Source organism: Ceratosolen solmsi, unplaced genomic scaffold (assembly GCF_000503995.2).
Source record: "Ceratosolen solmsi marchali unplaced genomic scaffold, CerSol_1.0 scaffold27, whole genome shotgun sequence".
Lineage (NCBI taxonomy): Eukaryota > Metazoa > Arthropoda > Insecta > Hymenoptera > Agaonidae > Ceratosolen > Ceratosolen solmsi.
In genome coordinates, this window is record NW_011948426.1 from 6,019,911 (window position 1) to 6,039,474 (window position 19,564).

A 19,564-nucleotide genomic window follows, 5' to 3' on the forward strand; every position below is an offset into this window, starting at 1 on the left:
TGTTTTGTTCTTATAATTAATTAATATAAAATAAGATTCCTGTACGAATTATAAACAAATAAGGAAATATATCTAAAAATAAAGATTCGAGATACAAATATGATTAAATATTCGCATTGCATTGTATTTATTTTCAGATAAGACTTTTTTCATTTACTTTAATGAAAATATTTGTTTGTAATATAAAAAATATTTTAAACAATATGATTAATAATATTAATTAAGTATAATTTTATTTTAAAATTATTGATAAATAAAAAATGTTATAAAGTATTAAAAAAAGTATATCACTGAATATACCAATCAGCACATGGAATCAATACAGTATCGCTTGTACGACTTGTTTTTTAAAATTCTTTACTTTCTTGTTACTTTTCTCATTAATGGTCTAATTTTTCCTTTCATTTCACATGTTTTTTTCTATGTTATTATGGAATGATTTCATTCGAAGTATTATTTATGATATAGATAAAATGAAACAAATATAAATATATCTAAGAGTATATAGTTTTATATTATATATATATATATATATATATATATATATATAGCTTTACACTAAATAATGATTACAATTAGAGGACATTAAATTACACAGAATCATCCGTATTTTCTTATAAACTTATTAATTTTTATATAGAATTCTTTAGTATTATATAATTAAAATGTTTTAAATATATTATAGAAGTCATTATTTTTTTTTAATTTAGAAAATTATAATTAATAGTTGATTTAAAAATCTAACAATTTCAAAATCAAAAGAGTAATGCAATAGAAAGCAAATTTAAAACAAATTTGTGTTTTTTATGCGTGTAGTGACAAAAATAGATTTACCTCAGAGTTAATTAAGTACAGCAATTGCTTCGATTAATTTTTATTTAAATTTCATTTTTAATCATAAAATTCTACAATCAAATGCAAAATTACTCGTTTCTCCGAGTTGGATAGTAACTGTAATTGAATATTTTAAACATCGGATAAAAATTTTAAGAATATAATTAATTTTTAATACATAATTTCTTATTTAGATTATAGTTTTGGAAAAACTACCCATACGAAATATTGATGTTATTAAAAATTAATAATAAAGAATAATATAATAAAATATGAATATTGAAAATAAAAGGTGTAATATCAGTATTGCAAAAAATAAAAATAAACAAACATAACTCTTAGTTTATTTTTTAATAATTTGTAGATATATTTAAATCTTAAATTTACATAAACTGATAAACTATTATGAACCATATCTAATGAGTTGAATTATTATATTCATTTTATATCATAACTTTTTAATATTGGATTTATCGTCAACGAATTCCATTTGAAAACAAGTTTTTTGTATTTGTATTATAATTACAAGTTATAATACATAATTTGTAATTATAAATGTTATAATTTAAATATTGCAAGGTTTAAGTTATTTATTGAATTACTAATTTAAAACTATTTATTTAAATAGAATTTATGAGAAGTTAATAGAACAGATTTATTAGTAATTTTATTCGGGTACCATTATAGTCTCATCTGTTCGCGAATGCATGAATATTTTTTAAAAAGTCTAAACTACGCGTACTTAAGATATTGAAAACGTTGTTACATTTGCATTATATTCATAGTGCAGGCACAGACGACTTGGTGTTTGATATTTACATAAATAGGAGAATAGAGCAGACTTTAATGCGCTCGCTTGTGGTTTTGCGGTCAAGCGATCATTGAGCATTTGAATATGTCGCATATACTTATTGCAGTTATAAAACAGTCCAAAGCAGACGTTAGTATCTACACTATAATGGATTTTTTGGGAGACTTTTCCGTTGAACAAAACAATATAGGGCATGAACGAAAGTGAAGAAGCGCGATTGGGAAAGGGAATGAGTAGCACAATAGATTTTAATTAACGCTAGAAAATGGTTCGCATACGTAACCTGTAAACATATATGTATATCTAAGGAGGAAGAATCGTGAGCTCGTGAATCGTAATACACGTGTTGCTTAATTTTCGTCGAGAATTTCTCTTCGTTTTCTCCCGATAGAAGAGGTTGTTTTTATCAGATCTTGATTTTAATTACATAGACCCTATTTCAGAAAAAAGGACTTTGGTAACAGGAATAAGTATGAAAGACAACTAGAAGTTGAAATAAGGCCTAAAGATTCACAAGGGAGAGTCATTGACTTATTTTCTCTATCTTTAGTAACTTTTCAATTTAATTAATGAGGTTAAATTATGTCGAATGATTTGGTATTTAATGAATAAATTATTAAATAAATGTCCAATAACGCTTCTGTAAAAAATTTATCTATCTTTGAATGAAACAAGCTTTATTATAAATATTGCTTAATTTTAATCAATATACTCTATTCACACAAATTATGAGAATAGACAAAAATCATATTTTTAATAAATTTAAAAATTACATATTTACATTACAATTTCAATAAATATAATATATGTCAAACATTAAATGCAAACAAAAAGTATTTTATAAAAACATTTAGCTTTTTTTTAAAAAAAATAGTAGGAAAAATTAAGTGTATCCAAATTTAGTAAACGATAATCGTTATATTATATTTCATATTTAACTAAGAATAACAATAAAATTCATTGCCAAGATATTTATATGAAGGCATTATTATCTCCTCATTTATTATTAAATCTAGTAGTTACTTAAATGCATGTACTCTGCATTATCATTAGATATTATTATTTATAATTGAATAAAAATATTGAAAATTCATTCATTTATTGGTTATTGTATTTTAATTTAATATATCTTTAGTAAATCTATTTTATTTATAATAAAATCAAAATCAAAAATCAAAAATGTTAAAAATGATTTTTGTGAATACATAATTTTTTTTTTAATTAGATGATATAGCGATAATTTAAACCTTTAATATATTTTACCTTTTTTTATATATTTAGAAATTGTAAATAAAAATACAAAATACATATGTATTAAATTTTCGAAACTGTAATGGCTTATTATTTTTATGTTATTGAAGTTTTTCAATGAAATTAAAAAAAATTGTTTGAATCATCTACTACACAGATAATTCTATTTAATCGTAACATATTAATATTTATTTATTTTAAATAATATGCTATAATAATATTAAAGTAATTTTTATAAATTATCCTGTATTTATATTTATCTTGTGGGAATAAATATAGGATATGCTATGAATTTCAATAATTGTGAATACAAATTTCAATACATTGTCAATAACTAATTAAATTTTGAATGTTCATAAATCTAATAATAAACAACTAAATTATTGTAATCCCTTAATCTGAAATAATTCAAATATCAATAACTAACATTTCCCAATGAATGTGTACTATACAAAACAAAAGAATTACAGTTGTTTAGCTATAGGTTAAAGGAAATTTAATTAAAAATATAATAATGAAATTTAAAGTTTGTTTTAACGACTTTATACATATCTTTGATATTAAATATTTATATATACTCCGTTTAAAAATCGAAAGATAAATATATATAATAGTAATCTAGTCTCTTTCTAATGTTAAAGGAGGAACTAATTTTTCTATGAGTGTCTTTACAAAACTATTTGGCACTTTACCAAAACTTAAATGCTCCATGAATACTTACGCACGTGACAACGGAATTTTTATCTATTCTGTTTTTTTTTCTTTATATTTACCTAAAATTCAGAATGAGTGATGGATTTAAATCACTACTCTACACTTGATTATTTTAGTTGTCTGTTCATGGTTCCTTCTTAGAAATCCAGATTTGTTGATATTTATTATTAATCATTATATTTCATAAATTTTTCACTTAAATTTTCTAGAGTATAAACAGATTCTAATCAAAAGTTTATTGAAATTTAAATATTGGCATTAAAATAATGATAGTCCACCAGAAGTCAAGTTAATAATAAATATTTAGTTTCGGCAAAAATCGTTTTTAAAGCATCTACAACGTATTATCTTTACGTATGATCGCGTACTATAACGTATTATCCCTTTTTATAAATAATAAAAAAATTACATTTTTAAAAATATTTTAATTTTCTATTTGAAATTTGAAAAATTACCTTTTCGAACAAAATTGAAAAATTTAGAAAAATGAGAATTCTTTACAACATTATAATATATGACATATTTAATATGGAATATAATTTTCAAAAAAAAATATTTTTCATATATTTGTGATATATAATATTGAACATATACTATTATATAAAGTATTATATTAGGTATTTAAAATATATTATGTTTTTAATTTGATTTTTTAAATATTGCAGAAGGTGAAATGTATATTTTTATATCTATTTTTTTTATATATAATTTTATATGTATATATATATATATATATATATGTATACATATATTGTTATATATTTTAAAATATTTTGATTTTCCATCTAGATAATTATATAATTCATTTTTAATTATAAGTATTTTTTAACAGATACCAAATACTTAATTATTAATTCTCTTTATGAAACATACATTTAAAATACTAACCATTTTCAACATAGTAGCTTGTTTCATTATAACGTTCATCTGTAAAACCTGGTCTCTTCGCTTTCAATGCTTTTGTTTCCAATTTTGCCTGTAAATAAAAAATCTTATTATACATACAGTGATGATGAAGTTATATACGCATATATAACGAAATTGTAAATTAAAATTATTGATGGTATACTTAAACAGAACGTCATAACCTAATTATCCATAAGTACAGTCATACTTCAAATTAACGTTTTTATAAACATATTATTACAATAAAGATTTTCATTATTTAAAAATCATTTTATAGTAAAAGATAATAAAAGAACGCGGTACTAAGAATTCTTTCTAAAAATAAGTTTTCTTTATTTATTACTTGTTTAAAGTATATTAATATAAAAATATTTAGAAAATCCATAAATGAACAGTGTAATTTAATCCTTTATAGGTAATTTTTTAATAGTATTAAAAATTGACTTTAAATAGTAACAATATTAGTATCAGTACATTTACAATTCTATTTAATTTAAATATAGTTTATGTATTCAAATAAAAAATCAATATCTACTTTAAAAAGAATAATATATTTCCAATTATGATTATTTATATAACAAGAATTATTCAGATAAAATAATTTTTATAATTGTTAAACAATTTTAAAAAATAATATATATTTCAATTAAAAATATAAAAAGGCTGGTTATAATAATTTGCATAAAATCAAATATTTTCATTTGTTTTTAAAATAATAACAAACAATTTATAAATACTATTTGCATTGTAACAGTACTTATTACTTAATTTTTCTAATTATTTACAATGATATAAAAAATAAATGTTTATCTATTAAATTTTATGTAAATTAGTCGTTTACGAATTATATGAAATAAATATTTCTTTTCTAAATCATTTATGTTTAACGTTATAAAGTCATATATTTAAAAAATTATAAATTCCTTTCCTTAACTTTACTTGAAATATAAATCAATATTATTTATGCCCTTACTGAAAATTTCAGAAATTTTTTACATAATTAAATATTTAGAGTAATATAAAATATAATTTCATGATACACTTTTTCTTTTAACATTATTAAAAATCAATTAATATACAATATTATCAAATTGATTAATTAAGGTTGATATTATTAAGCTATAAAATCAATTTTAATTTATAAATTTTAAAAAAATTTATTTGATGCACATGAAAACAATATAAAGTTTTTAAAATGATATAATTATAAAAATATTTTTGATTTTCTATAACAAATCATTTCGATGTAAAAATTATTGAATTAATTTGAATCTATTAATTTTAGACAAATTTTTGTTTTAATACCAATTAGATAGTCTCTTTATATCGTAGATTTCATTTTAACGTCAATTTCGTATAAATCATTTGTGAATACAAATCATTAAACTTTCTGTGAATAAAGTTAACAGAATGTATACATTCACTCATAGGTCAATTCATATATTTATATATTTAATATATTAATAGTTTAATTCTGTATTTTTATTACTATCATTATACTATAATAGTCATTGTATCTTATAGTAATGCAAATATTGAAGAAACTATAAAAATATCAAATTTGTATATACGTTTGTTACTATGTAATTTAATTTTTATTAATGAGAATAAATATAAATTTCTACTCTTTCAAAAAATCAAAGAAATAATAAAATTATTGAATAAAATATTACTGAAATATCGTGGAAATACTATTATTGAAAAGTTCAATTCCTTTATAACGTTCTCTTCTTTTTTCATGAACTGGAAAAAATAGAATAGTGCATTGCCTGTTGCTACAAGCTCTTAACATACACTCTATTCCAAATATATTATCGCATACGTGAAAACGAGACGTTTATAATGGTGACAGCTAGTCTTTCTGCTTTCTTTCTCAGTATTAGATTCGCGTATATGCACATGCATGTAAATTATATATAGAGAGATGAATAATTGCTTCTGGATAATATTGCCCATTGAGAATTTTTGGGCACAGTTATTTATATTTACGTAATAATTGTGCATGTTCTACTATTTTCAATATCTTATTATTATAATAAAAAAGTGAATTGAGTCACAAGTGTAAAGGAATTTACTAATTTTTATAGATTAATCATGATATGCTTTGAGGAATTTTCATGAATTACTTTTGCAAAAAATATTTAATGAAATTTTTCAAATAAATAATAATTTAATTTAAAAATTTTTTTCTAATTATATAAAGAATACCATAATTGTATATAAGCATAATGGCATTTGTTTTAGAAAAAGATCAAATTCTATAGATGCATTCAAGTAAAACACCAATATATTAAAAATTCATTTTTTTAACGGATATATGTGATTAAAATTTCTGAATAAAAGTAATTTACATCAATGCATGATTTCATTATATAAAATTAAATCTAAAAGAGAGTTTTCAACAACATTAGACATATTACATTATTTTTCCACTAACAAATTCAATACTTTTTTCACCTATTTTGTAATGATGATTGTATGTACGACTTATAAATTCAATTATTCCAAGTATTAATTTCCTTATTTTGATTATTTAAAATTATTTTTATTAATAAAAATTTATCATTCGGTATTCACATTATTAATTTGAAACTGTTTTCAAAAATTTGCAAAATTATTTGTAGAAAATATAAATATCTAGAAAGAATACAAAATTAATATAAACTAGGATTATATTTATATTTCTCATAAGTAACAACAAGTAAAACTATTTTTTATTTAAAGATTGATTATAGAAGTATAAGTTTCGTTTTTATATATAATTGAATAACAATTTATTCTAAATCATAGAGATTTATAAAAATAGAAACTTTAAGAACATAAAGATAGACATAGGTTTTATAAATTTAATTTCATAGAATATATAATTAATTATTACAGCATTACAATATTTAAAGATTAAGCGTTTATTAGAATTAATTAATATACTATATAGGAACTTTTATACATAATTCATAAGTTTGAAGTGTCATTGGGAAAATAAAAATTAAAACAGACTAAAGTTTTCAAAAATCAGAATGAATAAAATTAAAATAAATATTGGGAAAGTTTTTATTTCAATTTGTATTCAGTTATGAATGAAGATAAATATTTTAATTATATCGTCATGATATATTAGACTTTATCGATAATGAATGATATATCTAAGCTTTAATATAACAAAAATAACTATGAATAAATCATAATTTATTGCCGATTTCAAAAAAGTAATTATTAAATATTAAATTGGACATAATGTATACTAATAATATATTAGATATATTGTATCTATGCATAATTAATTGTTTATTTTTAAGTTTCGCATCGTACATATTTTTTATTAATTTATAATCATTGTATCTTATAATTGATTAATTATTAACCACAATATTCACACTATCTCTCATAATTAATTAATTGATTTTCATGTTCTTATTATTTTACTCATATTACTATTAAACATTTCGGAATTAATCTTCTCTTAATATATCTAGGAATTGATAGAAAATCGAAATAAAATAAGATCTTAATAATTTTTAATACAGCACGCAAGACGTATCTAAAATGTCAAATTTTTTCACTCCAATATAATCAATAAAAAAATTAATATTTAACTATTTGAGAATAGTTAAAGTAAATACGAATGAATACAAGATCTTGTCAATATATTACTTCATAAGAAAAAATATAAAAGGAAAAAAGGGATAAAAACAACGGTATGACAGTCAAACTTGTAACATACAAACCGCTACAAATTGGCAGTCAGAGGAGCTACGCAAAAGCTAATAATAGAGCTAGGAAGGGCAGAAGAAAAGCAAAGAGAGAATAAGAAGCGTGGGGAGCAAGGCCAGAGTCTCGAAAAACGAGAACATGAGAGAGAATCGTTGTCTTTGACTGCAGAAGGTAGACAGTAGACAACGTGTCAGTAATATCCACCAAGTAATTCCAAATCACAGACAAGTGTGCAACATTTGTGTACGTACAGACACGTGCACAAAAAGCCTATGGGTTGAAGACTAAAATAAGCACCGACATGCATTCCAAATTCATCTCTTGCTAGCACTAATCATGCCGCGTTTGTATATTTGTACACTGGTGGTATAATTTCTTGATGAAGTTCTTATATTTCATAAACAATTATATGAATCTTTGTTTTCAAAACATATCAACTCCTTCTTAAAACTGTATTTTACTTTTCATCTAATTGAGATATTTGAGATAAATTTTTGAAAGTATAAAATTGTTGATGACTGTATATCATAATATATCAAACCTTTAACACATAGTAATAAATGTAGTAGCTTAGATACATTGTATATGGTTTATTAAGAATCAATAATTAAATATAAAATTATCGATATGATTATGTAAGTACTAATAAGAAAATATTTTAGATTAAAAAATTAATTTATTAAATCAATTTGCTTATTTAGAGTATATTAAGAATTAAAAAATGTGTTTATTAAAAAAATTGTGTTATTCATAAAAGATATGATTAATTTATTTCTTTTTATAATAATGATTGCATATATTAATAAAATTATTAATGTGTCAATCTATTTATTTTTAAGAATTTATTCTATGTTCTGATTTATTTCATAAAAAGTAATAATATTTTCCATTATTAATTAAAAACAAATGAGCCTTCCATATTATTTTCTATACATAAAATAATGACTAAAAAACGTTAAAAACGTTATAACTTATTAAACAATATTTAGTAAGTAGAAAGGAATAAATTGATGTCCTTAAATACTCTCAATATTAAGAAGTTTACATCATTATATACTTTTTGGAAAATTCTCGTTAAAATGAATTGCTTTTAAGTAAAGTATCTGAAAAATCGCTTCATTATCTAAAAAACTTGCAATCATTTTCAGCTTTCCTCATTTCTATAACTATTAAGAATCTTCTATATGGAAAAATACATTATATTTACAACATACCTTTTTCAGATCTTTATTTGCATCGGCATCTTCCACTTTTCTTTTTTCTGTTATTTTGGAAGCTTGTGGTGGTACAACTATGGTTGTCTCTCGCAACGGTTTTAAATCGACCTGAAACAAAGAGAAATCGATTCGGGTCAACGTACATAGTCGGCACAAAAATTATGAAATAAGACAACCCGAAAGTTGCATATGCTTGAAATCATGGATGTTGAGATTTCACTGTTTCGTGAAAATGTATGTTATTAAACATGTCTATAAATATAAATTCAAATTTGAATCATTGTCTTGATTTTTATGATTTTTATTTATTATTTCAAATCTACTCGTTTGGGAATATCAATTTCTAATCATACCATTTTCATATACAATTTAAAATACAGTATTAACAATTATAATTATAAATATAATATTTAAATAGAAATTTATAGGTAGCAATAAATGATTTTTTGTAATGAAGCATATCGCTTAACAATAAATGAATTATACATGACATCATTTGCAGAAATTTGAAGTTCTATGATAATTAAACCTTGGACCACAAATTAAAAAACATTTATTTTAAGCAAATGAAATATTTTCTTTTATGTTTTTTTCATTAAAAGTATTTAATTGTAAAACTTTAGTGATGCGCACTGCCTTTTTTAATTCATTTATGCATTTTTCTATAAAAGACATTTTTTTTATAAAAACAATTTATTTAGGTGGAATAAATTAAAAGATAATGCAATTATTTGAATAAACATATTTTTTTGGTGGTATATGTATTCGTATACATGTGAATGCACGTTAATTTATATGGTATATCAATTATGCACCATATATTCAGAAAGATTAAAATTTAAATAAGAATATTAATTAAGGATTTGTGGTAATTTTAGAATATTTATAAAATATTGATGTCATTTAAAGTATACTTAAATATTAAAAATAAAACAATGATTTTATATTGTATTAGAAATTTTACATGTGGAATAAATATTATTATAATTAATTATGTGTACGACTTTAGATAGTAATTTATATTGTATTCTCAGTATGTTATAAAGTTATTATTGTTACGTAATAGTTATATTATGACCTTTAAAATATCATTATATATATGCCATATAATAGCCCAATACGAACTCAACAAAACTAAACTAATTTCTTCTATAAGTGATTTTTAGCAAAAATTAATACATTTTATAAAAATAAAAAATTAAACAATAAACATTTAAATATTAAAAATTGAATGCAAATAGAAAGCAAATCTAAAACTTACTTGTTGAGATTTATGCTTATAATACTGATTTACACGAAATATTTGTATTACAATTTTAGTAAAAACGATTTTCGTTATAATTGATAATTGTTAACTTGTTATAATTAGTTCAATAATCCAGGACTTAATTATCAATTATTTTAAATGTATTATATTAACAAAACAAATATTTATAATTAGCCCAACTAATTAACAATTAGTTTTTAATTATTAACGTACGAAGAAAGTGTAAATAACTGTTGATTAGTAAGTTGGAGCTAAATGGCAACAAACGGAAATCGAAACATATATAACAAGAAAATAAGAAAGCAAATAATGCAAAGAGCAGAGGCGCGGCTGGTGCGATGATGACGAAACTTACAAGGGTCGCCCTGACAACGCCCTTGCCTGCATTGCAGTCTGCCGGCCCTTCCAATCGTTCACGTTAAACATCGTCGTCTGCTTGACTTCGGAATTCTACAAACTTGATAAAATGAAATCCAAGATCGCGTTATACATTCCAGAGGCGTTTGATTGTCACGCTAAATACTGCCTCTAGTTTGTAGCAATTATTAAAATTTTAGACATACGTAATAATTAAAATTATTTAACATCATTTCTATTTATATACATATATTTAATTAATGTTAATGTAATTACTGAAATGATTTAATATGTGATATAATTATTTTACAATCTCTTTTTTATCCATTCATATAACACATAAATTTTTAGCAAAAAATTATGGATAGTTACATTTAAAAATGTTGAAAAGAATATTATTTTATCATAAGAAATAATTTGTCATAAGAAACATATTAAATATAATCTCTTATATCTGTATAATCTGAATAAATATATGCCATTGCTGTAGTTATATTAAATATCATCAAAATTATCGATGTAGTCTATAGTCAAAATAGGATATAAGGGTAATTTTAAATAATCAAAATCCATTAATTTTTACACAACATTAGATACATACGTAAATTGTATATTGACACATTTATACATCTTCATCTGTATTAAAATTAAATTTATTTTATTTTAGGGTTATCACTAGTAAATTGACGTGCATATTTGTAAAATTCTTATTCATTTAATACTATTTTATTTGAAATATTTACTTATCTTGTGTTTCTGTTAAACAAATTTTTTTTTGTTTTGTAAAAATGATCTACCAAATATTTTTCTAAATATAGAGATATAAAAATTTTCAATTTCAACTTAATTTAATAGATTTTTTTTAATAATCTACAAAGCAACAGATATTTAATATTGCCATATTTTTAAATTAATTTTAGTACTGTTATAAAATGAAATTTTTATTTAAATACACATAAATAACATAAGCATTTGTAAAATTGAAATAAATATTAATTAGTGTTTCAAATAATTATTAATAACATTCATTTTATCGAAACAATATGGGTTTTTTAATTAGTTATGTAATATTTTTACTTCATAGCTATTTTATTAAAATATCTGTTGAACATGTTTGATAAAATGCAAATGCACTCTAATTATATTAACAATTACATTTTTTGCAAATAGTTAATCCTTTCTCTACAGCTTCATTGAACAATAGCAAATATATATTGGAGTTTTAAAATTTATTTTAAATATATATATTAATATAATATGAAGGAATTTACAATTTATTTATTTCAAAGTACAAATACGTTATGGCGAAGAAGAATATGAAATATAAACATTTTCTTAAATAAAGTACTTAAAATTATTTTATGAATATTAGAAAATAAACGTAAACCGAACTATTTGAAATAGTTGAATTTATCATTTTAAAGTTAAAAAAGATGATTAAATAATTGAAAAACTAAAGCTTATATACAACAGGACATTTATTGTAATTCAAAAAGTTTTTTCTTCCTGATGCTGTCTTTTCCTTGTCTATTAATTTGAAGTTATATTTCTCTACGTTGGGTTTTTATAGGATAAAAAAAGTAGGTTGGTCAATAGTGAATGCAAAAAGGACAAAACAGAACAAATATGGAAAAGAGATAATCGTTATGCACCAATTAACGAGGCTCTTATCATATGAATATTTATTTGCAAGCAACATGATATTAAATAGAAAAATTGACATGATATATACTTGTAGCATATTCACAATTTACTAATCAACATTTAATAATCAACATTTTAAAGTTTTTTTTTCATTAATATGATAAAAATGTTATTTATTTTTAAAAGTCGTTTGTAGTTATTTTTTTTATTTAGTTTAGTTTAGCTAATATAGTTTAATAACATAATGTTATATCTATTTAAATACTTAAAATACATTTATTCTACTTTTAGAAATATTTTGGTTATAATTGAAAATTCCTATTTAAAATTATGCCGAATAATATTATAGTATTATAATATTATAATACTACAATAGGTAAATTATTTTCAGTGTATACGTTCATAAGGTTCCATTTAAATGGATAAGATTATGTTACGTTTACTATTTCGGAGTAAATATATTCGTAAGTATAAATTATTAGTAAATAAATATATATATATATAATCTTTATTTTAAAATACTTTAAAATAATGATTGTATTTATAAATTTTATATCTTTTTTTATAATACCCATTTTTGAAAGTAAATGAGTAAATTTGCTAAATATTCCGGCTAATATTGAAGTACTTATAAACATATAAAACATATTTGAAATATAACTTTCATTAAAAAGATTTTGTTTTAAGAGAACATACGTTTTTAAAAATCGTTGATATTGTCTTTATTATATCAGTTATTACTACACTAAATAATTGCCTTAATTTAAAAGGAAATAAAACCTTGAAATACGTAAAATACAGAATAAATTAAATGTTATATGATTTTTTTCGGTAATTACTATTGCTCAAATTCTCAACATGCTAAAAGATAAATTAGAGAAGATTGGAAGAAAAATATGTGATAAGGCTAAAGAAGCAGAGTCAGAAAAAAAGAAATTAGGGACCAGCGACTTACAAGAGCGATTACCCACAAATCTTGGCCGTCGCTGTTGATGACATACGATAATATGTAGTAACTTATTTAACACAAGTGACTTAGATTCCCCGGAGGGATGAGAATCGCACTTGTTACGCAGCACACATTACTTCATGGATAATTTATTTTACGGCCATCTTTTTTGACTTACGCAATGATATACTTTATCCTTCAAGCATTTCAAGTTCAAAAGAATAAAGAACGATATTAAAATTACTACCACGTCGTAAACATATTTCAGTGTGTTATCGAACTACAAAAGCAATTCGGCTTACGTATGCCGTAATAATATTAGACGATCATAAAGAATGTATTATTTTCGAAATCCTTATACTTTAGAATAATGTGTTTACAATGAAAATATTACAATAAAATAAATTCAATGATTTAAAGTAAAGTAATAAATATTTACAAATAATTCAAACACAAATTCTGAAGTTTCGTTATAATTCATGATAAAGATTATAGTTATAGAGACTAGACTAGATTTATATATGAAAAAAAAAATAATATTCTAAAACAATACGAGACAATTTTATATTTTAATTATAAATATATAAAATAAAATTTAATTGGAAAAATTGTATATGTTGATATTAATTATCAAATTGTTTTTAAGATTTAGTCTAATATTGAAATTAATAGGTTATCTTTAGATTCAATATTGTCATTTAAAAATAAGCCGTATCATTTGAATTGATTAATGTGATTATGATTAATATACACTTTTAAAAATAAATGAAATAATTGGTTTAATTAATTAGCAGTGAATGTTTTTTAATATTTAATTGTTAATAATTAATAAACAAATAATTTTTATAAAGCAATACACAAATTAAATAAATTACAAATTCTAATAAATATATATTCCATACAATAAGTATTGTCCTAAATTAATATTAAATACATACATTTTTTAATTATAACATACGATTATAGCGATACAATATAAATATATTAATTAACTTCTTCCTTAAAAATTAATAAATAACTTATCGATGGTAGTAGAAAGTTATATGGAAATAATAAAGATAGCTAGATAGTCTATAAACTAAACTAAACTACTAAAGGATACCATGAATTAAGTCGCGAGAAATAAACCGTTAAGAAGTCGGCAGAGAGAGCCGTCTTGAAAGCCGCCTTCAAGAGGTCAATCTTGAAACGACTGAAGATTGGGAGAAGAAGCGAAAGCGGGTAAAACTAGGGAGGGAATTCAGGAAACTGGCAAGCGCGCAAAGGATTGCTGCAAATTTTTCAATGAGAAAGCCAGAAGCTGTTTTATTTCCAAGTTAAAGTTAAGATCTTGAATAATATTTTTTTATAACAAAAACTGTGAGATATTTTCTATGGTCTTATTTTAACAATATTTAGTACAGTTTTATTCGATCTTCAGTTATTAGCTTTTTGAATATTTGCTTTATATGTATATATATATATATATATATATATATTCGAATTCTACTTAATATGGAATTACATAAAAATGTTGACCATATATGTTTATATTTGCGGAACAGTAAATTCTCGTCTTGCAATATTTATATACCTCGCAGACATTCGGCTCAACTCGTAACGAATAGCTGCTGTGGCAGCAGAAGGTGAACGTAAAGATGGCTGTAAACTTATTTTCGGATCTTAGCTGCAGGTATTCATAGCCACAGTGCTTCTTCTAAATTGAAATATCGTTTAGAATTATCTTATTAGTTTGCCTTTGGAAGACCCAAGCATAAACTCTATGTATATGTAATTGATTTTAAAAAATTAAATAACAAAATGTAAATTTATTGTTTCATTTGGAGGGCATATTCGATTACGGTGCGGTAATAAATATATGCAACGAAACTAACGAAAATGACTAGTGGTATACTCATTATCGTGTTAAATGTCCGATAAAAATATTTTACACACCTCTAGCAAGCGCTACGTAATAACGATAACCTGTTTTCTACAATTACATATTTCGATGCACTTTTATTTAGCCTATATTAGTGATAAATGTATTTAATAGATAGATACGTATTTTAAAAACTTTCATTTTATTTATTTAAACTATTAATGAAATACATAATGTTCATTATATTGCCTATATAAAAATTCAATTTTAAAACCTATTAGCTTCTAAGTTCTTCTAAAATTTATTTTTTATTTCTATCAGATAATACTTCAATGAAAAAATTTATCGTATGTGAGATTTAATGGATATTTTATTTTGAAAAATTAATTTTCTTTAATTATTTCATAGTTATTGAAGTTTCTTTTTATTGCACATAAAGGTTTCCACTTTTTCCGTACACTAAAAAAAAAACTATATGTTACATGCACATTGAAGGAGTTATTACACGAAAGGAAGGTTATTTAGATTTATTCCACATTTTACTTTTTTTTAATCGAAGTTTTGAATAAGCATTTATTTTATCCTAGTTTTATAAAATGCTCCGAAAATGAATTAGTACTGATGTGCAACATATCGTATGAAATAATTGTTCATGTTGTCTGATGGTAGACGATTATATGGATAAAGATTCAGAATGGACTTATTAATAGAAATAAAAATAAAAATATACACTGAACAATTTTTGTTAAACTTCTATATTTATATATACCGAAGGAAATATATTTTTATATTAAAAAAAAATCTATTTATTTTAATAAAAAGTAAAAAAAAATTATCAACATAAGATGAAATTGTTTCGATTATAAATATTTCAATATAAAAATTTAAAAAAGTATGCATAAATTAAAATTAAATATTATTCTATAATATTTAAATAACTATGTATAATACATTTTAATATAACTTCTATAAAAGTTCTCATGTTAAATATTAAAATGTCCAGCAGAAATGCATAATTAAAATTAATATTTAATATTAATTGCGAAAGTACTTATAAAAATATATAAGTAAGGAACATATATTCTTTTTCTTCATTCTCAGTAAAACATTATTATAAAATATTATGAAGTAAATAATCAACGACTATTGTGTTGACTTTCATCTTTATCTAATCATAATATTTAGTCTAGTAATGAGTTAATTACTGAAGTTATTTTTACTTAAAATTATAATACCTTTTATTTTAAATGATGATACTTTTTACTCAATGGTTAATGCTAATATTGAAATTTATTACTCATATACATTGATGAAATTTTTATTATTTTATTGTAAATTTAAAATTATTTTAACAAATAAAGTATATTAATTATAAATTTTTAAGCATAAACTACAAAAAGTCTATTGAAATATTTAGTACATATGAATAAAATGATATAAGTAGAACACTGTTATTTAGCTGTTATTATTAAAGATATCTTGCTTGTCTTTTACTTTACAAAAGTATTTTTCCTATCGTTTTTTCATATTTTGAAAGTATATGTGAAGATTCCATGCACTACAAAATTCGTCTTAAAAACGGTAAAATCGTATATATAAGAAAACAGACGTAAAGGCAGTTTCTTTATTTAAAAATTTTTTTACGTTCTCTATAAAATTGTAAAAAAAAAAATAGGAAAAAAAACTGTGAGAAAATAATAGCATAAGTATAAAATGATACATTAGGAAGTAGGTCGAAACGTTATTTGCATGGATGCAAACGCATGGCGACGCCTTTCTTTTTATGTATGTATTTGGTAACGACTATTGTTAAGAAGAGGGCTTATGTATGAGAACATTGTTAATATAAATAATTTTGAAGATAAGGGCCAAAAAAGATTTTTATCTCAAATAACGCAATATTGTATGTATATATATTAGAAATATAAGAATAGAAGTGTTTTTATAGAAATTATCATAAAATGAAAATGTATAATATAAGATAGAACTTTTGTATTTAAATTTTTTTGCGCTCTATACATATATATAATGTAATACTTAAGATATATATTTAAAATAAATTATTAAAAAGAAAAACTTTGCTGTTATAGATCGAATAATGCGACAAACAATGGTTTTTATGATTTATATGTAAGTAATACTTGCTATAGAATTTTTTTTACTTTGACGAAGATATTTGACTCTGACACAATTATTTTAAGAATTTAATAAAATATGAAAAATATGTTATATTATTATTATATTAAACCTATTAAATAAATGAAGGTTTAATATCTTAAATTTTTTCTATTTTTTTCCCCATATTATAAAGAAGTAAAAATTATCAAATCAGCAAATGAGAATACAGTTTAATATATAAAAATTTTATTCCGTCATTTATCTTGAAATTATTTTAATCTTATAAATAAATAGATTTCGATATAGAAAATTAAATACAACACCATTATTTCATTGATGTATGTTAATGTAATAAATTATTGAATTAGATAAAAACATAAGACGTGATTTTCTTGTAAAACGTGTAAATCTTCTTTTTAAAATATAAATTAATAATTTAAAAAAATCAAACAGAAATTAAAATAAATTAAAGAAATTACACTACTTAAATTAATGATTTGCGTAGTCTAATAAAATAATAACTTATTCAAGATTTTACAAGTCTTATTGTTAATGCACTTGTATCAGCATATATAAATATTTGAAACATTTGATTTAGCAATAGTTAGTAAGCTGTCAGTTTCTCTTAGAAAGTTTTGATAGTGTAAAATCAAAGAAACTATTTTCAAAGCTGACTAAATCTAAAGAAAAACGTTCAATTTTAAATACTGATGATTCATTTGCTGAGTCTATATTAGGAAGGTGCATATAATGTAATTGTTTCAAATTACTTTTATGTTTTCAAATTAATGATCAATAAATCAAATCTACGTACAAATATATATATTCTGCAATAATATTTTAACATTTATGTAATGTTATGTAATCAGCTAAGTATGTGTATGTATGTTCTTTTTAAGATTTGGTCTAAAAATAATATGCAAGAAATTTGCTTTAGCACTGGTTAGTGTAAGAAAATGAAACTTCAAATGACAGAAGAAATTATTAAAATGTGTAAAAATATTTGATTTCATTTTAAGAAATATGAACTAAAATAAATTTCTTTTCTACATGAAATTAAATTTTGTTCCAAAATACCTAATAAGAAAAACAACGTACATATCTTACTACATGAAGGCACGCGCACACTTGTATATCCTATGTATATAAAGATTCTTCTATTTATTTTAGTTTCTTGATAACTGTTTTAGAATCCCTACGTGCTAATCAAAATTTATTATGCTTACAAACATATAGATTTATTTATACGTGTGGATATATGAATTGAAATGGTGTTTTATTTTTCAATTAACGCTAGTAATTAACGCTAATACATAGAAATTTAACGAAATAAAATAATCATAAAGAAAGTCTGTCTCTTTGATTTTTATATCTTAAGACAGTTATTTAATGTATATCAAGTTTTTAATATTAATTTTTAAACGTAAATGTATATAAAATTTTTTATATTATACATAACATAACATTAATTTTATTGCATTTGATTAAATTGATGTACACCGACTTTTCTCAAAACGATATTGTAATATTGCATACAGCACAATTCTTTCAACCATTAACAAATTAATGCATTTACGCATGAATTTGATTAAGATATAAAAAGAACAATATATAAATGAATAATATTTAAAAGATTTATTCTTCTGTAAATATTAGTATTTTTCTGATAAAAGTCAAAATAACAAATGATACTTTTAAAACAATAAATTATTTATTAAAAATATGCATGAAATATTTATTGATATTTGACTAATTAATGTATATTAATTAAAGCTAAATTAACTGGTTTTATTGCATACCACATACGATAATATAAGAATTAAAAATATAAGAAAAATTTCAAAAATGATCTATAAATGAATTGAAATGTTATCTAGTATCACGTTTATATTGTAACGCACATAACTAATTTTATTATTATAAT

The 19,564-nt window shown here is 21.8% G+C and overlaps 1 protein-coding gene across 3 annotated transcripts in view; it reads right to left on the reverse strand.

Annotated features, from left to right (window-relative positions):
* Window positions 1–19,564, reverse strand: part of LOC105363278 (RNA pseudouridylate synthase domain-containing protein 2) — a 102,363-nt gene that overhangs the window by 24,467 nt on the left and 58,332 nt on the right. For all 3 annotated transcript variants that reach the window (XM_011500938.1, XM_011500937.1, XM_011500939.1), the window contains 2 exons: window positions 9,442–9,552; window positions 4,499–4,586 (listed from right to left, as the gene is read on the reverse strand). In XM_011500938.1, coding sequence (XP_011499240.1) covers window positions 4,499–4,586; window positions 9,442–9,552 — 199 coding nt within the window. The remainder of the gene's footprint in view (window positions 1–4,498; window positions 4,587–9,441; window positions 9,553–19,564) is intronic.